This window comes from Prunus dulcis, chromosome 4 (assembly GCF_902201215.1).
Source record: "Prunus dulcis chromosome 4, ALMONDv2, whole genome shotgun sequence".
NCBI classification, from domain to species: domain Eukaryota; kingdom Viridiplantae; phylum Streptophyta; class Magnoliopsida; order Rosales; family Rosaceae; genus Prunus; species Prunus dulcis.
The window spans coordinates 8,800,378-8,823,653 of record NC_047653.1 but is presented as its reverse complement, the minus strand read 5'-3'; the positions used below and the strand labels follow the sequence as shown (position 1 = coordinate 8,823,653).

The following is a 23,276-nucleotide window of genomic DNA, read 5'->3' as shown; positions in this document are numbered from 1 at the left end:
CTGAAGAAAAACAAATTGATAGGTAATTAAAAGCAAAATAAATTATAAGTAAGAAGATGAGTTTGGTACGGTGAAGCGCGTTAAAGACGCAAACCTAAAGCCTTTGTAGCCTCCTTACGTGCAGGTACTGACGGTCGACAAGACTGCAAGATACAACCCTAATACACGAGCTCAAGATCTGCTATGAGCATGTTCACAGATGGATATATTTCCAATTCACATAACCATTGCCCAAAAATACTAATAGAAAGTAGAGAATATATATAAAAGTAGAGAAAGAGAGAATTAGATTGTGGTATGTGATATTCTAATGGTGTATTGTGGTAGTTCAAATGTGAAGGAGGAGTGGTCTTTTATAGGCATCTAATAACATGTAACATTCAACACATTAAACTAGAAAATTAAAGCATTCAATATAAAAATAAAACCTAAAAATTAAATATTTATAACCCCCACCATAAATAACATAAAACATCCAAAATAATTAAATAAATCAAAACGGTTAAATTTTTAAAACATTTTTAAAATTCCAACACAACTTCTTAGTTTATGGGACATGATGTGACTCAAAGAGACACAATTTTTTCGTATTTGTGCTCTATAGGCACCATACTTTGGAATGTGTGCAATACAAAGGCACACAAATTTAATATTTGTGCTTTATATAGGTAACAAGATTTTTTTTATACAAAAAGTATATATATATCCATTAGGCACAAAACTTGTCTATTTGTGCTCTCTATAGGCCATGAAAAATTGTGCCTAAATTAATTAAGCACAATAATTTTCTTTTGAACACAAAACTATTGTGTCTTATCTGCATATAATACAAATACTGTATATATGTGTCCAATATAAAAACAAAAATAAACGACATTACCCTTTTTTTTGTGGCCTTTGAATTATGGTTTTTACCCAATTTTTTAGTAGTGCGAGGACGGGACACTCGCCAAGTGTTGACTGGAACGGAAACTGAGGTATTGTTCATCCAGTCTTTTATTTATATTTTTTGGCAGGTGTCTTCTAATAATAATAATAAAATTTGACTAAATAAAATATTCATTCTATAAAAAAAAACCTAAACAAAATATATAATTTGATGCTCATGTGCATTACATATATGATCTTCAGATATGATGCATGAAGATCTTCAAGACCTATCAAATCCGACCTCACCTCTGCACGTGTGCGTCTGTGTGTGTTCTCGTGACTCGTGAGGAAGAGAGAAACATAGGAGAGAGAGAAAGAGGAGGAAGAAAGAAAAGAAAAAAGAAGAAGAAGACAAAAGGATCACATAGAGAAAGAAAGTGGTGGAGAAAAGGTAGAAGAAAAAGAAAAGATAGAAAAAATAAGGTGAGTGGTTTTGGAGTTGGGACACTGAAATGGTTGGGGTAATAGGAGAGTCGGCCGGGCTCTTCAATTAGGACATAACAAATTGGATTTATAGAAAGTAAAAAAAAAAAAAAACATAAAACAGCCACTCCAGTTTGGACGGGCTCTTCCAAGGTAAAACTGATATTGAAACTAGTTGAATCGGTTCAGTTCAGTACGGTTTTTGAGACCCAAATTTGACTTCATTTAGTCAACATGATTTTCTCAGTTCTTTTTATCTTGGTTGGGCTTGATTCATAGTTTCACCGGTTTAATTCTAGTTGTCATATTTTCCCTTTGCTTGATATTAGTCTCATACTTCACACTTTCGCACAATATATCTCCCAGCCTTCCCTAATTTGATGGCTGAAGCTCTTCCCCTAAAATGATCAGGCACTCCAATCCCAAAAACTCTCTCTACTTTTTCACATGGCCATGGAACACAAAAATAATACATACAAGTAGCGAAAAATATTTAGTTTAGAAGACACCCCTTCTTATTCATAATCAGACATTGACAGACACATCAGAGTGTTTGTCTTGATACACATCCTTTTGAGTTCTGTAGACACACCAAAAGTGTTCACCAGAATCTCATACATACTAAGAACACAAGCTGAAAGAAAGAGAACAAACAGAAGTACAACACAACTGAGAACACATCTCAATTTTTCTTGCTCTATTCCTTACCAAATGTCTTCTTCAGCAGAAGAGTAAACTCATACACCTTTTTTGGGTCAGCAAGAGATTTGGCCACACTCTCCTTCTGCATGCACCTCTTGGCCCATTCAATCAGTTTAGGGCACTCTGCCTCTATGCTAAAGTTCCCACATGTCTCATAGGAAAAAAACCAGCAGTAGAATGTGACTAGGGCAACGTCCAAGAACCCAAATATCTCACCCCCAAAAAAAGAATTGTCTCCAAGCTGCCCTTCCAACAGCTTAAGGATTTCAATCAATTTATTCTTGGCTGCCTCTTGTTCTTCTCCTTTTGTGGCCCATATATTCTTCCCAGCCTCGTATAACTGCAACACAATAATATTGCATCAAACAATTTTAATTTTCTTTTGTGTGCACTAGCACGTTAGGTTACGCAATAAATTGTGAATTTGAACTATTGATCAGCTGAAATCTTGTTATTGAACATTGAACTAACAAGATCTCGTCTCATGTCATATTAGATTGAAAGTTCACAAAATATGTATACTAAATTAATTAATTAATTAGACAAAATTAAGGCCAAAGAACTTACATTCTTATCAATGTAATCAACCCAAAACCTGGCCAGAGCTCTCTGGTAAGGATCAGAGGGAAGCAAAGGAGCTTTGTCCTTCCAAGCCTCATCAATGTATTGCACAATGTTGGCTGACTCGCAGACCGGTTTGCCGTTGTGGATTAGAACCGGGATTTTCTTGTGAACCGGGTTCATCTGCAGAAGTAGTGGGCTCTTGTTGTTCAGCAAATCCTCCTCTCTGTACTCATACTTGACACCCTTCTCAGCCAGCGCAACTCTCACCCTCATCCCAAACATGCTTGGCCAGAAGTCCAAAAGAACAACCTCGTCCGCCATTATACACACAAGCTAGCTAGCTGCTTGCTTGTTATAACTCAGACTCAGAAAACAAAAGGCTATATGGTGCTCAGGCAGGCTGTATGCAATGTGCTAGGCATATACATATATATATATATACAATTTTTCATTTTGGTTTTTTAGTGAATTTAACAGTTGTTACATACCATACCTAATGGTTTTTTATTTTCTAAGTTATGTTTAATTGTCAAATGGGAATCAAACTCGTATTAATACAAGTTTGACGCTCTTATTTGTCATGAGTTTGATACTTATTTGTGGTTGGTTGCGGTTATTTTCACTTGTTGCTCATGAGCTTAATTATAGTGGTTAGATTAGGTTATCTGATAGGATAAATAAGCATTATTTGTTCGGCTCTTTCTGGGTGGAGGTCACCGAGGACGGGATACTCGCTAAGTGTTGACTGAAACGGAAATAAAATATTCAAATTGTTCATCCACTCTTTTATTTTTATTTTGTGACAGGTATCTTGTCTATTCTTCTAATAATAATAAAATCTGACGAAATAAAATATTCATTCTATTAAAAAAAGACTAAACAAAATATATAATTTGTCGCTTATGTGCATAATATAATATGGTGACAAATTATTGAGTCGGTGATCTAGATAGAGTAGTAAGAAGAATACATATGGTCCAGTTGGGATTCAGATTTCACTAACGTGCTATAACACCCAAACTAAATTAGAAATGTTCAAGATCGGTTAGTTTCAGTTCCAACCAATCTTCAGATATGATGCATGAAGATCTTCAAGATCTATCTGACCTCACATCTGCACGTGTGCATGTGCGTTGTTAAATTCAGAGAGACGGGCTATCGGCCCACTATCAACAACACCGATATTGTCTCTAACTTAACCACCTACAAAATTTAATAGATGTGAGGTTTTATTACAAAAGGCCTCGGTTATATCAGTAGTGGAATTATTCATTATATATTGTATTTTATTTAGTCAAGTTTCCAATGTGGAAGTCATATTCTTCAACACATCCCCTCACGTGGGATCACCACATAATGGGTCAGACATGGAGCCAAGACCACATCGGAGTCAATAATTCAAGTCCAATACGTGAGCACCGCGTATTGGGTAAAGGATAAGGGTAAATATTCAAGCCCAACATGTGAACACCACATATTGGGGTAAGGGTAAAGGCCCAATTCAGGCCCAATCAATCAACCCACTCTGATACCATGTTAAATTCAGAGAGACCGAGTATTGAATTGTGTTTGGACAAAGGCAAAAAAGGATTTAAGCAAGTTCTGTGTTTCAGATTTATTTTGCATGAGAAATAACCAAGTGAACCTAGTAAAATCATCCACAATAGTTAGAAAATAACGAGCCCCTGAAAAAGATGCAATTTTATGTGGCCCCCAAATGTCGCAATGAATAAGAGAGAATGGTTTAGAAGAGGAAATAGAACTTAAATTAAAAGGTAAGCGAGTTTGCTTTGCCAAGGGACAAACCTCGCAAGCATTATTTGAAAAAAGGAAATGTAAAACATTCTTAGCTAAAAATTGTAAACGAGAAGATGATGGATGGCCTAAACGGCTGTGCCAGAGGTGAGTTGAGGCATGAGCATGGTTGCAAGATGGTGGGAGGAGGGAAGGCTTGTCTGACGCCAAAAAAACCAAGTAGTAAAGACCTCCTTGCTGTTTACCCAGACCAATCGTCTTCCTCGTAGCCAAGTCCTGCAAAATGCACCAATTAGGAAAAAAAGAGATGGAACAATGAAGTCCTTGTGTAAGTTTGCTTACTGACATCAAATTAACTTTGAAGCTAGGCACATACAAGACATTGTTTAAAGAAAGAGATGAGTTGAGAGAAGCATTCCCAACAGAAATAATAGAAGCCTTTTCACCGCTAGGCAATACAACTGGTGGAATGGAAGGGTTGTTATTTGTGGACGTAAAAGAATGTGAGGTGGATGTAATATGATCTGTTGCGCCACTATCAATCAGCCAGCGGTGTAAAGGTAAAGGATAATATGACAAACCTGCAGAGTTTGCTTGTGGCTCTTTCTTATCATTCATCATGGTAAGAATCTGCTGATACTCACTGTCAGATAGGTTGGGCATGGCAGACTTCAATTCTTGCATAGTGGGATTGTTCTGCACGTGATTGGCAGAGGAACTTGAGCCTTTCTTATTTCGGTTGGATTTGTGCAGTCGATGCCCAGGAGGATAGCCATGAAGTTTATAACAGGTATCAATTGTGTGATGATCCCGATCGCAGTGAGTGCAGTGAAGAGGCTTGCGATTAGAATTTAAGATCCCCGGTGTTGGCAAACAACTATTGCAACAGGTTCCAAGGTAGTACGAGGAGTCCCCAGTTGTCGTTGCTTCTCCTTTTGGGAAATTAAGGAATAGATGTTGGGTATGGATGGTAGTGGCTGCATAAGAATAATCTGTCCACGAGCAGCATCATATGAATCATTCAGACCCATAAGAAATTGCATCACTCTATTCCTCTCATCGGCGTGATCTTTCATGGCACCACAGGTACAAGTCGGTACATCACTGTATGATGCCAACTCATCCCATAGTCCCTTAAGTCTTGTGTAATAAGCAGCAACTGACATTTGATCTTGAGTAAGGGAGGCAATGTCACGTTCGATCTGGAAAATTCGAGGAACGTTGCTTTGAGAGAGACACTCCTTCAAATCTTCCCATATATCGTGAGCAGTGTCAGAGTAGATGACGCTATCAGCTATGTCATGGTCAAGGGAATTCAAGATCCAAGATATGATCATATCATTGCAACGTTGCCAAAGAGAGAACTCATCAGGATCGGTTTTCTTTTAGGGCTTCTTGACAATGCCATTAACAAAACCAAGTTTGTTCTTGACACTCAAGGAGATTCGCATGGAGCGACACCATGTCCCATATTGTCTCCATTCAACGGTTTGGATACAAGAACCATGCCAGGATGGTCAAAGTGATGAATGAAAAGAGGGTTGGAAACATCAGACTTGTTTCCATCCTTGGAAGAAGTTTCAACTTCTTTGTCATTAGCCATGGCAGAGAGCTAACGGAAACAAAGGAGGAAGCTGGGATTTTTGACGGTAAAGAGAAAAAAAAAAAAAAAAAACAGGAGCTAGGTTTTCTCCTACTCTGATACCATGTTAAATTCAAAGAGATGGGCTATCGGCTCACTACCAACAACACAGATATTGTCCCTAACTTAACCACCTACAAAGCCCAGTAGGTGTGAGATTTTATCACCAAAAGGTCTTGGTTATATTAGTAGTGGAATTATTCATTATATATTTTATTTTATTTAGTCAAGTTTTCAATGTGGGAGTCATATTCTTCAACAGTGTGCTCGTGAGGGAGAGAGAGAGAGAGAGAGAGAGAGAGAGAGAGAGAGAGAGAGGAGAGAGAAGAAGAAGACAAAAGGATCATGTAGAGAAAGAAAGTGGTGGGTAAAAGGTGGAAGAAAAAGAAAATATAGAAAAAAAGAGGTGGGTGGTTTTGGAGTTGGGCCACTGAAATGGTTGGGGTAATCGGAGAGTCGGTCGGCCTCTTGGATTAGGGCATAACAAATTGGATTTATAGACAGGAAGCCACTTCAGTTTGGACTGGCTCTTCCAAGGTAAAACTGATATCGAAATTTGTCAAATAGATTCAGTTCGGTTCGGTTTTTGAGAGTCAAATTTGATTTCATTTAGTGAACATGATTTTTTTCAATTCTTTTTATCTTGGTTCAGCTTGATTCATAGGTTCATCGGTTTAAGTGCCCACCCCTAGTTTTGCTGCTGTTGAAGCTTAGGTCGAGCATGAACAATGCTTTTCGGACTAAAAACTCTATATAAAATGGATTTTAAAAACACACCCAAAATTCATTTACAACCTAACAAAACGTCTTTTAACTTCTTATAAATTACAAAACTACCTTCAATTTCTTAAAACAAGTTCAACCCCAAAACGTCATTAAAAAAAACCCAAAACACACAATAGGGTATCAAAGTAATTTAATAATCAAAATTAAATTCAATAGGGCCAGCTCTCATGTTTTGGTTTTTTTTTTTTCGGATTTGTTTATAGATTTTAGATGGTGTAGAGTTTATCTATATTATTAGCTAGTGCTAAGAATGAATATATGACTAAATATCTCAGAAAATTTAGACAATATGAAGTGGCATATATTGACAATAAATAATTGTGTTTTTCTTTAAATTTTTTTAAGAAATTCTCAAAACCTCCTTTAAAAACTATTAAGAAAGAATAAAAGATTAGTCTGAATACATCAAACTCCGTTCCATATCAGGTGAATTTTCAACATGTTCTGTGGCATGCAGGATTTTCTACTTTTATTCTATATTGAGTTTTAAGAAGGGCAAGTCCAGACATGGCATTAGCTAGATTGACTAATGTGCTCTTTATTTCACTCGAGTTCGAATTCCTTACTCGTAATTTAGATTAGATTAAAGTAAAATATCATTTAATTAAATAAATAAAAAGAACAATGTCAACTACATTATTCAAAAAAATTTATTTTTAAAAATTTCCAAAAAAGCTGGAAACCCAAAAGGTTACATGCAGAATGCAACATCCTGGCCTGGCTTATATTTTATAGTACAATTACATGCAGGTGACTTGTAGTTGTTTATCTAACTCTCTCATTGGTGTATTTTAAAAGATAATAGTGTTCATGAATCCAAACACATTTGAAGATTTTTATTTTTTAATTTTTGCTTTTAATTTTCCTTTCGGGCCCTCAGTTGAATGTAAGAGATTCCAATCAACCCACTAATAAGCCACTCAAACATTTCAAGTCTTGAAACAAATCATTGCAACCCAAGACACACAAACAGTCCCAACAACAATAAAAAGCCAATAGAAAGTAGGGAATATATATAAAAAGAGAGAAGGAGAGAATTAGATTGCGGTGATGATTGTCGTATGTGATATTCTTATGGTGTATTGTGTTGTTCAAATGTGAAGGAGGAGTGGTATTTTATAGGTATCCAATAATATATAACCTTCACCATATTAAACTAGAAAATTAAGGCATTCAATATAGAAATAGAACCTAAAAATTAAATATTTATAACTCTATAATAAATAACATAAAACAGCCAAAATAATTAAATAAATCAAAACGGCTATTTTTTTTTTTAAAATTCCAACACAACTTCTTAGTTTATGGGGCATAAAGTGACTTAAAGAGACACAATTTTTTCTTATTCGTGCTGTATGGGCAACCTAAAGAGACACAACTGCAATATTGGTACTCTATAGGCACAATGCTTTGGACTGTGTGCAATACAAAGGCACAAAAATTTAGTATTCGTGCTTTATATAAATAACGATATTATTTTTTATACAAAAAGTATATATATATATATATATATATATATAACCATTAGGCACAAAAGTTGTCTAGTTGTGCTCTTTATAGGCCACGTAAGTTGTGCCTAAATTAATTAAGCACAATAATTTTCTTTTTTTGTTTAAATTAGACACAGAACTATTGTGTCTTCTCTGCATATGATACAAATACTACATATATGTAACCAATATAAAAAATAATAAAAAAAGGACATAACACACCCCCCTTTTTTTTTCTTTTTTTTTGGTGGCTTTTGGATTGTGGTTTTTACCCAATTTCTTAGTAGTGTAAGGACGGGATACTCTCCAAGTGTTGACCGGAATAGAAACTGAGGTGTTGTTCATCCAGTCTTTTATTTTTATTTTTTGGCAGGTATCTTCTAATAATAATAATAAAATTTGACTGAATAATATATTCATTCTATAAAATAAAAAAAGACTAAACAATATATATCATTTGTTGTTCATGTACATTATATATATACAGTCCCGATCTCTTGGATCACAGGAGTCCAAGAGATTGTGGTCACCCACCGTTGGATATTAATCCAATGGTTCAAAATGATATATATAAATGCAATATGACATAAATAATTATTACCCGATTCAAGTCAACCGTTGAATTTACATCTAACGGTGAGTGACTATAAATCTCTTGGACTACAAGAATCCAAGAGATCAGGACTGTATATATATATATATCAGTCCCGATCTCTTGGACCACAGGAGTCCAAGAGATTGTGGTCACCCACCGTTGGATATTAATCCAATAGTTCAAAATGATATATATAAATGCAATATGACATAAATTATTATTACCCGATTCAAGTCAACCGTTGAATTTACATCCAACGGTGAGTGACCATAAATCTCTTGGACTACAGAGGTCCAAGAGATCAGGACTGTATATATATATATATATGATGCATGAAGATCTTCAAGATCTATCAAATCTGACCTCACATCTGCACGTGTGCGTGTGTGTGCTTGTGACTCGTGAGGAAGAGAGAAACATAGGAGAGAGAGAGAATCAAAGAGAGAAAGAGGAGGAAGAAAGAAAAGAAAGAAGAAGAAGACGACAAAAGGATCACATAGAGAAAGAAAGTGGTGTAGAAAAGGTGGAAGAAAAAGAAAAAAAAGAAAAAAAAAAAAAAAAAAAAAAAAAAAAAAGAAAAAAAAAGAGGGGGGTGGTTTTGGAGTTGGGCCACTGAAATGGTTAGGGTAATCGGAGAGTAGGCCGGGCTCTTCAATTACGGCATAACAAATTGGATTCATGGAAAGGAAAAAAGAACATAAAACAGCCATTCCAGTTTGGACTGGCTCTTCTAAGGTAAAACTGATATCAAAACTAGTCACATTGGTTCAGTTTGGTTCGATTTTTGAGAGTCAAATTTGACTTCATTTAGTCAACATGATTTCTCAGTTCTTTTTATCTTGGTCCGGCTTGGTTCATAGTTTCACCGGTTTAATTCTAGTTGTCATATTTTCCCTTTGCTTGGTATTAGTCTCATACTTCACACTTTCGCACAATATATCTCCCAGCCTTCCCTAATTTGGTGGCTGAAGCTCTTCCCCTAAAATGATCAGGCAATCCCAAAAACTCTCTCTACTTTTTCACATGGCCATGGAACACAAAAATAATACATACAAGCAGCGAAAAATATTTAGTTTAGAAGACACCCTTTCTTATTCATAATCAGACATTGACAGACACATCAACGTGTTTGTCTTGATACACATCCCTTTGAGTTCTGTAGACACACCAAAAGTGTTCACCAGAATCTCATACATACTAAGAACACAAGCTGAAAGAAAGAGAACAAACAGAAGTACAACACAACTGAGAACACATCTCAATTTTTCTTGCTCTATTCCTTACCAAATGTCTTCTTCAGCAGAAGAGTAAACTCATACACCTTTTTTGGGTCAGCAAGAGATTTGGCCACACTCTCCTTCTGCATGCACCTCTTGGCCCATTCAATCAGTTTAGGGCACTCTGCCTCTATGCTAAAGTTCCCACATGTCTCATAGGAAAAAAACCAGCAGTAGAATGTGACTAGGGCAACGTCCAAGAACCCAAATATCTCACCCCCAAAAAAAGAATTGTCTCCAAGCTGCCCTTCCAACAGCTTAAGGATTTCAATCAATTTCTTCTTGGCTTCCTCTTGTTCTTCTCCTTTTGTGGCCCATATATTCCTCCCAACCTCGTATAACTGCAACACAAAAATATTGCATCAAACGATTTTAATTTTCTTTTGTGTGCACTAGCATGTTAGGTTAAACAAGAAATTATGAATTTGAATTATTGATCAGCTGAAATCTTGTTATTGAACACTGAACTAACAAGATCTCTTCTCATGTCATATTAGATTGAAAGTTCACAAAATATGTATACTAAATTAATTAATTAGACAAAATTAAGGCCAAAGAACTTACATTCTTATCAATGTAATCAACCCAAAACCTGGCCTGAGCTCTCTGGTAAGGATCAGAGGGAAGCAAAGGAGCTTTGTCCTTCCAAGCCTCATCAATGTATTGCACAATGTTGGCTGACTCGCAGACCGGTTTACCGTTGTGGATGAGAACCGGGATTTTCTTGTGAATCGGGTTCATCTGCAGAAGTAGTGGGCTCTTCTTGTTCAGCAAATCCTCCTCTCTGTACTCATACTTGACACCCTTCTCAGCCAGCGCAACTCTCACCCTCATCCCAAACATGCTTGGCCAGAAGTCCAAAAGAACAACCTCGTCCGCCATTATACACACAAGCTAGCTAGCTGCTTGCTTGTTAAAACTCAGACTCAGAAAACAAAAGGCTATATGGTGCTCAGGCAGGCTGTATGCAATGTGCAAGGCATATATATATATACAATTTTTCATTTTGGTTTTTTAGTGAATTTAACAGTTGTTACATACCACACCTAATGGTTTTTTATTTTCTAAGCTATATTTAATTGTCAAATGGGAATCAAACTCGTATAAATACAAGTTCGACGCTCTTATTTGTCGTGAGTTTGATACTTATTTGTGGTTGGTTGCGATTATTTTCACTTGGTTGCTCATGAGCTTAATTAGTGGTTAGGTTAGGTTATCTGATAGGATAAATAAGCATCGTTTGTTTGGCTCTTTCTGGGCGGAGGTCACCGAGGACGGCATACTCGCTAAGTGTTGACAGGAACGGAAGTAAAATATTCAAATTGTTCATCCAGTCTTTTATTTTTATTTTGTGGCAGGTATCTTGTCTATTCTTCTAATAATAATAAAATTTGACGAAATAAAATATTCATTCTATAAATAGCAATAAAAAAGACTAAACAAAATATATAATCATCGTCAGCTTCTTGAATGGCATTGCAACGATCTGCCCCAATGGTCATATGAAAACCATTCATTCAAATTTTAAAGAAGAGGCTTCGCGTCTATTCCATGTCATGAATCGGTGAATGCACGTGACATATGAACCACTGATTAATTCATAATAGTCTTATAATAAACCCCAATTACAAGGACTTTCTTTTCTATGTCTCCTTTGATTGATCGATATTGAAAAGTCCTTACCACTTTTTATTCAATGAAAAAAACAAACAAAACGGAAAAACAAGGCCTTATCACGTAATGGACTAAGCTGCTCTTTTGTCTCTTCTTTAGACAAGGATTGGAGATAAGACTCCACTCTATGACAAATTATATAATACTACAATATACTATATATTGTACACGTGTTATAATATGGGTGGATGATATAGTTTATTTTCTCTCTTTTTAAGGAATAGTATCAATAAATATTTACTTATATTATAACATATATACAAAGATGTACAATGTGATCTTACTATCGTAGTATTCTATACCGACGCCCACTGTAGAGACGTCTCTTATTTTGTTATTTATTTATTCATATATACCAAGGAAATTTGGGGGGAGAGAATTCAAAAAGTGGATATAGAGATAACTACTCTAAACCAATTACCTATGGACCTCTGGCTTCTCTTGTAAGGTGGTGGTGGGGGTGGTGTTTTGGTTTTTGTACAAGTCATGCCGTCAATGAACATATCATTATTATGCATAATAACTTTTTTTGGAGCATGAAGAAATGAGGTGTGAAATAGATGACTTGTTAAACGCATCCCATTATATGATGTGTATATAGAGTATTGTTGAAAAATGACATGACTACATAGTCACTTAGGCTAGTGACATTCTAAGTCATGAGTGAAATCATTTCTATTGCGATGGTATTCCAAAAAGTAAAAAATAATGACATTATAGAAGCCAACTATTTTCATGATTTTTGTCAAACTTCGAACTTTCTCACACTGAGTAAGTTTGAGTCTCCAAGGCCAAAAAATTTATGGAGATTCACTATTATATATATAATATAAGAGGCTAAATTATTAAAAAAAACTTTATATAAAATAGATTTTAAAAACACACCCAAAATTCATTTACAACATAACAAATAAGTTTTTAACTTCTTATAAATTACAAAACTATCATCATTTCTTAAAACAAGCCCAACCGTAAAACCTCATAGAAAACCCAAAACACACAATATGTTATCAAAGTAATTTAATAATCAAAATTAAATTCAATAGGGCCAGCTCTCATGTTTAGGGTTTTTTATTTTTTTTTTTAATAGAAATTAGATGGTGTAGAATTTATCTATATCATTAATGCTAAAAATAAATATGACTAAATATCTCAGAAAATTTAGACAATATGAAAGTGGCATATATTGACAATAAATATTTGTGTTTTTCTTCAAATTGTTTAAGAAATTCTCAAAACCTCCTTTAAAAACTATTAAGAAAGAATAAAAAATTAGTGTGAATACATCAAACTCCGTTCTATATAAAGTGAATTTTCAACATGTTTTGTGGCATGCAGGATTTTCCACTCGTATTATGTAGCGAGTCTAATGTGCTCTTCATTGTATTTGAATTCAAATCTCCTATTCGTAGTTTAGATTAAACTGAAGCGGAATATCGCTTAATTAAATAAATAAAAAGAACAATGTCAAGTACATTATTCAAAAAATTGATTTATAAAAAATAAATTTTAAAAATTCCCAAAAAGCTGGAAACCCAAAAGGTTACATGCAGAATGCAACATCCTGGCCTGGCTTATATTTTATAGTACAATTTCATGCAGGTGACTTGTAGTTGTTTATCTAACTCTCTCATTGGTGTATTTTAAAAGATAATAGTGTTCGTGAATCCAAACCCATTTGAAGATTTTTTATTTTTATTTTTCGCTTTTTCTTTTCCTTCCGGCCCCTCAGTTGAATGTAAGAGATTCCAATCAACCCACTAATAAGCCACTGAAACATTTCAAGTCTTGAAACAAATCATTGCAACCCAAGACACACAAACAGTCCCAACAACAATAAAAAGCCAAAGCAACTCTTCCAGAGTCCCCAGAATTGGCAGGCCCAGCCAGCAACAATGGCAGAGATTAGAAATTCACATGACAAGTCTCTCTCAATCCACACCGTTTGAAATTCACTATGATGGAAAATGAGAAGCATGAATGTATTGGTGGATGCCGTGGAGAAAAAGCAAGAAACCAAGTACACCAGAAAGATGAAGAGGCAGAGGAGGAAGAAACAGGGCAAAAACAGAGCCAAAAGAAGTTGAAGAAGCACTTAATTTTGCTGTAAAGTGGTTAGAGTTGACTTCTTATTTTCTTTCTTTTCACTGCTTCAGATTGTGACTTTCATCAATCAACCTTTTCTCTGTTTTTGTGGCTTGCCTCTCGTTTTTTCTCTGTAAAGGTAGGTGAAGCTCTCTCTCTCTCTCTTCTTTATCTCTGACAGTCTGACTCAGACTCTATTCATTATTTTGTGGGCTTTTTTTTTTTTTTTTTTTGCCCTTTTCTTTTTTATCCCTTTAGTTAATGCCACGCATTGAGATTTAAGACCCCTCTATTGAGCCAAAAAAAAAAAGAAGAAAAAGATAAGACCTCTCTGCCTTATTAAGTGCATGTAGCACCCTTTGGGTTCCTGTTTCAGTTTTCATGCTTTTCCTGTCAGTCTCTGTGGTTCTGGATTTTTCTCAGGATCAGAATTGATACATCAGCTTTCTAATTTCTTCATCACAGTCATGCTCCAGAGAGATGTGCCCTTCTAAAATTTTCCCAATTTGGTCCCCAATTGAAGGGTCTGTTGGGTTTGAAGAACAAATTTCCTTCAAAATAAATTCATGCCATAAAACTGGTTATGCAACCATGTAGTTTTGTTCATATTTCATCAGGCCTTGCTTCATTTTCTCCTATATGCTTTCTTAATCTGTGTATGTAGAAATGGCTTGGCAGGTTAGTTCTCTCCTCCAAATGCTGTTCCATTTGGCGCTGATATTCTGTCTGAGTGTTGCCTCCATAAACTCATTAGAGGAAGAGGCTCTTTTTCTTTTGGAGTTCAAAACATCTCTTTCTGATCCTAGTAACAATCTTGAAAGCTGGAATTCATCATATTTTACTCCTTGCAATTGGACTGGTGTGGGGTGTACCAATCACAAGGTAACTTCTATAAATCTCACTGGTCTTAATTTGTCTGGCACTTTGTCTCCAAGCATTTGCAATCTACCTTACTTAACTGAATTCAATGTGTCCAAGAACTTCTTCTCTGGTCCCTTTCCCAAGGATCTTGCTAAATGTCATAATCTAGAGATTCTAGACCTATGCACAAATAGGTATCATGGAGAATTGTTAACCCCTTTCTGCAAAATGACCACCCTTAGAAAGCTTTACCTCTGTGAGAATTATGTGTATGGTGAAATGCCCGAGGAGATAGAGAATTTAACTTCACTTGAAGAGCTTTTCATTTACAGTAATAATCTCACTGGCACCATTCCCATGTCAATTAGTAAGTTGAAAAGGCTCAAGGTCATAAGGGCTGGTCGAAACTCCCTTTCAGGGCCAATACCAACTGGTATTGGTGAGTGTCAGAGCTTAGAGGTTCTTGGGTTGTCACAGAATCAGTTAGAAGGATCCCTTCCTAGGGAGCTTCACAAACTTCAAAATCTGACTGATTTGATCCTATGGCAAAACCATTTAAGTGGTTTGATTCCTCCTGAGATTGGTAATATAAGTAAGCTGCAATTGCTTGCCTTGCATGTAAATTCTTTCAGCGGAATGCTTCCAAAAGAACTTGGGAGGTTATCGCAGCTAAAACGATTGTATATCTATACCAACCAGCTGAATGAAAGTATTCCAAGTGAACTAGGGAATTGCACCAGTGCTCTTGAGATAGACCTTTCTGAAAATCAGTTAAGCGGATTCATACCCCGGGAGTTAGGCTACATTCCTAATCTCCAGTTGATTCACCTTTTTGAGAACCGTCTACAAGGAAATATTCCTAGGGAGCTTGGGCGGTTGAAGCTGCTGCAGAGGTTGGACTTGTCCATAAATCATTTGACAGGCACAATCCCACTAGAATTTCAGAATCTTACTTGCATGGTTGATTTGCAACTATTTGATAATCATCTTGAGGGTAGAATTCCTCCTAGCCTAGGAGTTAACAGCAACCTCACTATTCTTGACATGTCTGAAAATAATCTTGTTGGTCGCATACCTCCACATCTTTGCAAGTATCAGACATTAGTATTTCTAAGCCTAGGGTCAAATAGGTTGTCTGGAAATATTCCTTATGGGATTAAGACATGCAAGTCTCTAATGCAGCTAATGCTAGGAGACAACATGCTTACAGGAAGCCTCCCCATGGAGTTATATAATCTTTCTGCTCTTGAACTCTTTGAAAACCGATTCTCAGGACCAATACCTCCAGAGGTTTGCAGGCTTATAAATTTAGAAAGGCTACTCTTGTCTGATAACTACTTTTTTGGGTATCTTCCTCCTGAAATTGGGAATCTATCGCAGCTCGTGACCTTCAACGTTTCCTCTAACATGCTTTCCGGGAGCATTCCTCAGGAGCTGGGGAATTGTACGAAACTACAAAGACTTGATCTTAGTAGGAACTACTTCACTGGCAATCTCCCAGAAGAACTCGGAAAGCTAGTGAAGTTGGAACTTTTGAAGCTTTCTGATAACAATTTGATGGGAGTAATACCAGGTACTTTAGGAGGCCTGGCTAGACTGACTGAGTTGCAAATGGGGGGAAATCATTTCTCAGGTAGCATCCCTTTTGAGCTGGGTCAACTCACTGCTCTACAGATTGCCCTCAACATTAGCCACAATGATCTTTCAGGTGCAATTCCTGAAAATTTGGGGAACTTGCAGATGCTGGAATCTCTATACTTGAATGACAATCAGCTGGTTGGTGAAATTCCTGCCTCAATTGGTGAGTTGCTTAGCCTTCTGGTGTGCAACCTTTCTAACAATAACCTAGTGGGAACTGTGCCAAACACCACCGCATTTGGAAGGATGGATTCTACAAACTTTGCTGGAAACTATGGATTGTGCAGATCAGGTTCAAACAATTGTCACCCATCTGCAGTTCCATCTACTACTCCGAAGCGAAGCTGGTTTAAGGAGGGTTCATCTAAAGAGAAACTAGTGAGCATTATTTCTGTTATAATTGGATTAATTTCCTTGTTTTCTATAGTGGGTTTCTGTTGGGCAATGAAGCGCCGTGGACCTACTTTTGTTCCACTTGAAGATCCCACAAAGCCAGAAGTGTTAGACAACTATTACTTTCCTAAGGAAGGTTTCAAATACCAGGACCTTGTTGAAGCTACTAGCAGTTTTTCAGACAGTACAATTATAGGAAGGGGAGCATGTGGCACTGTATACAAAGCTGTTATGGCTGACGGTGATGTGATTGCAGTCAAAAAGCTCAAGGCACAAGGAGATGGAGTAAGCGTAGATAGCAGCTTCCGTGCTGAGATATTGACCCTTGGAAAGATCAGGCATTGTAATATTGTCAAGCTCTATGGCTTCTGCTACCACCAAGACTCAAATCTTCTCTTGTATGAGTACATGGAAAATGGCAGTCTAGGAGAACATCTCCATGGAAATGAACAAAGATGTTTTCTTGACTGGAATGCTCGGTATAAGATTGCTCTTGGAGCAGCAGAGGGTTTGTGCTATCTCCATTATGATTGTAAGCCCCAAATCATCCACCGTGACATAAAGTCAAATAACATTTTATTGGATGAAGTTCTAGAAGCACATGTAGGAGACTTTGGCTTGGCTAAATTGATTGAACTCCCATACTCAAAATCCATGTCTGCTGTTGCAGGCTCATACGGCTACATTGCCCCAGGTAAGAAAAAGAGCTACTTCTATTCTTTGTCTTACTCATACTGAATACCTTGAAGCAATAATTAGTTTGTTACTTAACACACCACTCCTATAATGTGCACATCCCATTTTATATCAGAAACAAGCCTATGTAAGAATTGACTTAACACAATCTTTTATGTTAAGAATCTGATTGAAGAAACTGCAAACTGCTGATGTTGTCCTATTCGAGTCATTCCAATATACGTGATATCTATCAAGGATTGAGTTTTGATTCTGAGCATAACTCAAATTTATCCAACAAATCATGGGAGACAAGAATATCATCTCAAACCTAATCACCATTTCTTCCTGCAGATTTAAGAAATGTTTAAAATGAAGAAAGACTGGCTGTTCATTTTCGAGTCATTGCTGCATTATTGTACTAGGCATCAATAGCTCATTAAATAGCTTGATTTGGTCTTTTTACCAGTACTTGCATCTGGTATCTTCCAGTCCTGCTACTATCCTAAGTTTTCAGTCTAATTTATCCCGGTTTCACCCTCCCCTTTTTATGATTATATAAGATGTTTAACAGATCCTGTGAGAACTTTTAATATTGAATCAAAAAGAAGAAAGGAAAAGAAATCTTCTTGCTACTTTTAAGTTCTAACCGTATATTTTCCTTGGAATTCATTTCAGAGTATGCTTACACAATGAAAGTGACTGAGAAATGTGACATCTATAGTTTTGGGGTGGTTCTGCTGGAACTAGTAACTGGAAAGTCACCTGTTCAACCACTGGAGCAGGGCGGAGACCTAGTCACATGGGTGAGAAGGGCAGTAAATAACGCCATGGCAACATCTGAAATATTTGACAAGAGGCTTGATCTGAGTGTGAAAAGGACAACTGAAGAGATGACTCTATTTCTCAAGATTGCTTTGTTCTGCACCAGTACATCCCCAGTTAATAGGCCAACAATGAGGGAGGTGATTGCAATGATGATTGATGCAAGGGAGTCTGTGAGCAATTGCTCTTCATCACCAACATCTGAGACTCCTTTAGATGAAGGTCCTTCAAAAGGTTAGAAGACAAGTCTTTTTTTTCGTCCGCTTTATTTTGATTAAAAGTTATGAAATGCACTGGGAAATTGAAATAAATCCTAAGTTTTCCATCAAAGGGCAACTTGTATTTATGTCCTATTTTGGATATTTCTTGTTATTCTGATTATTGTGAGAGCTGACATTGGCTTGCACGACTGTGAACCTTGCAGGTTGTATGGAGTTATAACCCAGAAGCTCACTTCATCTGCCAGAAACTTTGTGTGTTCTGCCAAACTACTACATACTGAATGAGAAATCTGCCCTCTCACTTGGATTGCTCAAGAAAATAAAAGTTTTGTATCAATGATTAGCATTTTACTGACCATCTGCGCTGCCTCAATTGTATTAAGAGTGGTTTTAGAAGCATAATATTTTCTCTGTAAAGAAACCTCACCACTCTGACCCAATCCCAAAATTTATCAAGCATGATCTCTATAGCTTCCCTTCCATCCATGTCTTGCATCATTGTTTCTTGGAAAACTTCCTGTCAGCAGCCAGTTTTGAGCAAAAGTAACTGGATTTTGACTAATTGGTTTGAACCATTTACACTAACCTGCTAGCAGGATGCAATAATTTTACATGTTATGTAAAACTGTGAGATCAGTACCAATTGGTTAAATAATGTAATTAAGAACAAGTAGACTATCCTATGAACCTGATGTGGTCCTGTGAGGAAATTTATCAAATTTGCAGATTCTCAGTTGGAGCAGTCTAGAGGTCTACCTGGTCCCCAAAACCAAATTCCTGACAACCACCACCAACTTAAGACTCTTGCAAGTTGCAGCTTGTTTTTTCCTTTCCCCATTCAAATGTAGTTGAGTGGTTGGAACTTGGAAAAGCAAAGGGATTTAAATGATGAAGGAAAAACAAGAATGTTAGCAATAAAATGAGAACAGGCTATTAGTTATTGAAGCAACACAATTTATTAAATGATCTTTGGGTAAGTAATGTTGGAACAGTTTCTTAGTTTGAATCATTCATCTCTATTGATCAAAAATAATAATTTTGAGTAAGCAACAAATTAATATATATATATATATGTATATATGTATATATAACTATTTCCTAATGACACTCACATGAATGTCAAAATTAAAAACTTCAAACATCTAAAATTGAAAATGAATCATCATTGTACAACTCCGATTCATATACATCAACCGTTCACAAGTACCTCACAAAATTACATCTCCACTGAGACTCCTTATAACCTATTTATACAAATATTTTTCACCTTAAACCCACAACAAACAAAAAAGGGTTTTATTTAAATTTGACTACTTTTCCTCACCATTTTACTACTCACATAATATTTGTAGTAATTGCTATTACTGTGGTTATTATGCTTGTTACATCTAGTTTTCACAAAATGACAAAGTCCTTTCCACCAGCACTTTTTCCTCTTATGCAAAGCTGCAGCCACTGGGCTTACATGGGGCTTACTGGGCCTTCTTCTAAGCCCATTAACCTCCGGCGGCCTGTAAGTCCGGATCAATGCCCAATTAATCCCACCAAAAAAGGGGTGCTGTTTAATCTCAGTGGCCCCCTTGGAGCATCCTAGCCTCCTCCGTGGGTCCCTCACCAACAGCCTCTCAATCAAATCCCTCGCCTCCTTCATTCCCTCCTCTTCTCCCTCCGCCACGTGGAACCTTACCCCGCTGCTCGCCGCTATATTGCGCAGCGTGCTCTCTTTACTCCCGCCTTTAAACGGCGTCGTCCCGTGGAGGAGCTCGTAGATAAACACCCCGAAAGCCCACCAATCAACTCCGTTGCCGTGGCCGTTACCGGAGATCAACTCGGGTGCCAGGTACTCGTGGGTCCCAACGCAAGATTTCGAATAAGCAGTCGTGGGCTCCGCCACGAACTCCGCCACCATTTCCTCTTCATGCTCCCTCCTCGAACCAAAACACGAGTGAGTATTTTTTCTTCTCGTGGGCCCCGTCTTTTCAACACGACGGTGTTGGACGGCGGGGCTTACATCTGCTTTAAAGCATAGATCAAAGTCTGATAACATAACATGCCCGTCCCCGCGCAAGAGTATGTTTTCGGGTTTCAGGTCCCGATAGACGACTCCCAACGCGTGGAGGTACTCGAGGGCGACGAGGACCTCGGCGGCGAAGAAGCGGACAGCAGGGAGGGGGAGGCGGTTGAGGGGCTGGAGAAGGAGGAGGTTGTGGAGGTCGCCGTTGGGGCAGTAGTCGATGAGGAGGCAGGTGTAGTGGGAGACGTCGATGCGGGCGTAGAGCGTAGGGAGGAAAGGGTGGTCGAGCATGGAGAGGATCTCGGCCTCGGTGCTGACGTGGCCGAGCTTCTTGGGGGTGAGGGAGTCCTTGTCGACGACCTTGAGGGCGAAGGTGGCGGCATCGGGGTTATCGCGGTGGTCGTCACGGAGGCGGCAGAGGAAGACACGGCCGAGGTTGCCGGTGCCGAGGTGGCGGAGGAGCTTGAGGTGGCTAAGGTGGAGGGTGCGGTCGGAGGAGAGGGCGGTGGCGGCTTTGATGGCGGACCAGTGGGGGTCCCACTTGCGGTGGTTGAGGGGGGTATTTGTGGCCGTTGACGTTGCGGTGGAGGAGGTGGTGGAGAGGCGGGACTCGTTGAAGCTGAGGGTGAGGCTGCTGCGGGCTAAGCTGGAGCGGGCGCTGGAGCAGGAAGTGGTGAAGGTGCGGTCGGTGACGGTGGTGGAGGAGGAGGTGAAACTGGTGAAGCTTAGGTCCAGATCTGCGTAGTCGGAAATCGGGAAAGGGGTGGTTTCTTCGTCCATGGCTGCTGGATGGAGAAATGTTGGTGGTGCATGCGCTTTGATGAGGTTAAGAGTTTGATAATTATATGGGAAATGCAAGTTGGTATTTGAAGGGCTTGGGGGCTTATAAAGAATAAGGAGAGAGAGAGAGAGAGAGAGAGAGAGAGAGAGAGAGAGGGCCTGTGGGGGGATTAATTAAGGGGTTTGGTTGACCCAACTGAACATTTGCATGTAGTCTGTGCAGTGGTGGGAAACTGGAAGAGAGAGAAATTGATATGGTAAACAAAAGAAAATTCATAAGTGTACTGGTTGACTAAACTGATCAGCATTTGCGTGTTAATGAAAGAGAAAAAAAGAACACAAAGAATCAGGCATGTTGTATATGAGATTTTGCTCCCGCTGCTTATACCATATTTGCTTTATTTTGCATATCTAACAAATCAGGGCCACCCTTACCGGGTACCTACAAAAATTTCTACACCCAAAGGAACTTGGATTTACATTCCATTTCAACATCAACTTAAAAAGGAAAAAGTTTAATAGGGAAGGGAATTGGAATTTATTCAAGAAGAAAAAGAAGGAAATTTAGTTCGCTATTAATAGAAATCCCAACAACAACAAAAGCGCCTTATCAATTTTATATGTTACGAAGAAAGCTCGTTATCAATAGTTTTAAATTTTTATGTGCTACGAAATACGATCTTATCAGCTCTTGATGTATGTGAATCTGACAATACATTCATGACAGATTTCGTAGTATAGTAATTCACAAACAACAAAGGAATTCTAGGTGGGAAAACTATCAATCAATTCCTACACGTATAATGTAATCGTAGAGGAGCAAAAGCCCATGCAATGGAGGGTGTGAATGACTAGGATGGTGGGTTGAAGAATTGAAGGCACCCGCTGACAAAGAGTTATACCGAAGGGCGTGAAATGAAGATTAAAAAAAAAAAAAAACTAAAAAGTAGAGAGTCTGAGACAAACGGCTAGTGCTATATATAGCCTTGTAGGGATCTAATTTATAAATATAATCAAGTCGGCTGTGTGTGAATAGTCATGACTTTGGTACTACGATTCCTTCCTTCTTTCCATTTTCATGGCGATCAATGAAATTTTTTTTTTTTCTGGTTATTAATTCGTGTTTGTCAAGGGTAGGTCGGTTTCCACCAATGGTTTTATTACAACACCAAATGCAGTACTTTTGAAAGCTGGATTCTGAATTTAGAATTACGTTCAAAGTTACAACCATACGTCCCTTTGGCCTCGGGATTCTACAACTTTAGATTTTGGGTGGTGAAATGGATAAGAACTAGCTTAGCTAAAGCATGCTTAGTCAACAAGCTTAGGTATTGGAGGGCATGGGGTCTTACATGGGTCCATCAAGGAAGGATGCTTGCATGCATATATCAGGAGAGGAATATAATCAGGCCAGAAAGTAAAAGTCTAAGGAGTATTCTCTTGAAGTTTCTAATGATATCAGTCTCTTACAAGTAGAAGTCTAGTGTATAGAAGGATTATATCATACTTTTGATTAGTAATACCCTTTAATAGCGTCCTTACGAGTAAAAAATGACTTTAATTTACACATATATAACTGGTTTCAAGTTCGAACCCCTATAACACCTTGACAGTATGTGAGAAAACCTCTCTCCCCCAATATCATTGTATAAAAAAATATCCTTATTTGTTCTATATAATTTTAATAGGTTTTGAATATTTCTAAATGTTGTTAGGGGAGCTATTTTCATTTATTTTTTTATGTGTGATTAATATTTTGGGATCTCTTATTACAAAGTACAATCAGAAATTTGAAATTCATGCATTTCTTTTTCTTTTCCTTTTCTACTATAATGGAAGAAATCAAAATCGTTAACCAAACTTAATCCTTACTCATTTTCTCCTCGCCCTCGCCACTAATAAGATTTCTATTCCTAGATTTCATACCATACGAACATAAATATTTA

General features: G+C 37.5%; 5 protein-coding genes across 5 annotated transcripts; 1 reads left to right on the top strand and 4 right to left on the bottom strand.

Annotated features, from left to right (window-relative positions):
• Positions 1 to 1,845: 1,845 nt before the first annotated feature.
• On the bottom strand, positions 1,846 to 3,003 carry LOC117624816 (probable glutathione S-transferase parC). The gene is made up of 2 exons (XM_034356276.1): positions 2,623 to 3,003; positions 1,846 to 2,395 (listed from the first exon to the last, which is right to left on the bottom strand). The coding sequence occupies exons 1-2, from the start codon at positions 2,938 to 2,940 to the stop codon at positions 2,051 to 2,053; spliced, it is 663 nt and encodes a 220-aa protein (XP_034212167.1). The 5' UTR covers positions 2,941 to 3,003; the 3' UTR covers positions 1,846 to 2,050.
• A 2,222-nt stretch (positions 3,004 to 5,225) lies between these two features.
• LOC117625270 lies at positions 5,226 to 5,711 on the bottom strand. The gene has a single exon (XM_034356860.1). The coding sequence runs from the start codon at positions 5,709 to 5,711 to the stop codon at positions 5,226 to 5,228; it is 486 nt and encodes a 161-aa protein (XP_034212751.1).
• A 4,338-nt stretch (positions 5,712 to 10,049) lies between these two features.
• On the bottom strand, positions 10,050 to 11,074 carry LOC117624919 (probable glutathione S-transferase parC). Its single transcript, XM_034356445.1, has 2 exons — positions 10,729 to 11,074; positions 10,050 to 10,505 (listed from the first exon to the last, which is right to left on the bottom strand). Exons 1-2 carry the CDS (start codon positions 11,044 to 11,046, stop codon positions 10,161 to 10,163), a joined length of 663 nt encoding a protein of 220 aa, XP_034212336.1. The 5' UTR covers positions 11,047 to 11,074; the 3' UTR covers positions 10,050 to 10,160.
• Positions 11,075 to 14,203: 3,129 nt separating this feature from the next.
• Positions 14,204 to 19,217, top strand: LOC117626713 (leucine-rich repeat receptor-like serine/threonine-protein kinase At1g17230). Its single transcript, XM_034358526.1, has 3 exons — positions 14,204 to 17,509; positions 18,169 to 18,549; positions 18,740 to 19,217. Exons 1-3 carry the CDS (start codon positions 14,590 to 14,592, stop codon positions 18,754 to 18,756), a joined length of 3,318 nt encoding a protein of 1,105 aa, XP_034214417.1. The 5' UTR covers positions 14,204 to 14,589; the 3' UTR covers positions 18,757 to 19,217.
• A 438-nt stretch (positions 19,218 to 19,655) lies between these two features.
• LOC117625017 (serine/threonine-protein kinase WAG1-like) lies at positions 19,656 to 21,435 on the bottom strand. The gene has a single exon (XM_034356575.1). It carries the CDS (start codon positions 21,328 to 21,330, stop codon positions 19,837 to 19,839), a length of 1,494 nt encoding a protein of 497 aa, XP_034212466.1. The 5' UTR covers positions 21,331 to 21,435; the 3' UTR covers positions 19,656 to 19,836.
• Positions 21,436 to 23,276: the final 1,841 nt, after the last annotated feature.

What these genes read in the sequence shown, in the direction of transcription:
- LOC117624816 (XM_034356276.1), bottom strand. Translation starts at nt 2,940, where the DNA reads ATGGCGGACGAGGTTGTTCTTTTGGACTTCTGGCCAAGCATGTTTGGG. An exon ending in TTGATTACATTGATAAGAAT is followed by an intron (nt 2,396 to 2,622) that starts GTAAGTTCTTTG and finishes ATTGTGTTGCAG; the next exon opens with TTATACGAGGCTGGGAAGAA.
- LOC117625270 (XM_034356860.1), bottom strand. Translation starts at nt 5,711, where the DNA reads ATGATCATATCTTGGATCTTGAATTCCCTTGACCATGACATAGCTGAT.
- LOC117624919 (XM_034356445.1), bottom strand. Translation starts at nt 11,046, where the DNA reads ATGGCGGACGAGGTTGTTCTTTTGGACTTCTGGCCAAGCATGTTTGGG. An exon ending in TTGATTACATTGATAAGAAT is followed by an intron (nt 10,506 to 10,728) that starts GTAAGTTCTTTG and finishes TTTGTGTTGCAG; the next exon opens with TTATACGAGGTTGGGAGGAA.
- LOC117626713 (XM_034358526.1), top strand. Translation starts at nt 14,590, where the DNA reads ATGGCTTGGCAGGTTAGTTCTCTCCTCCAAATGCTGTTCCATTTGGCG. An exon ending in ATACGGCTACATTGCCCCAG is followed by an intron (nt 17,510 to 18,168) that starts GTAAGAAAAAGA and finishes AATTCATTTCAG; the next exon opens with AGTATGCTTACACAATGAAA.
- LOC117625017 (XM_034356575.1), bottom strand. Translation starts at nt 21,330, where the DNA reads ATGGACGAAGAAACCACCCCTTTCCCGATTTCCGACTACGCAGATCTG.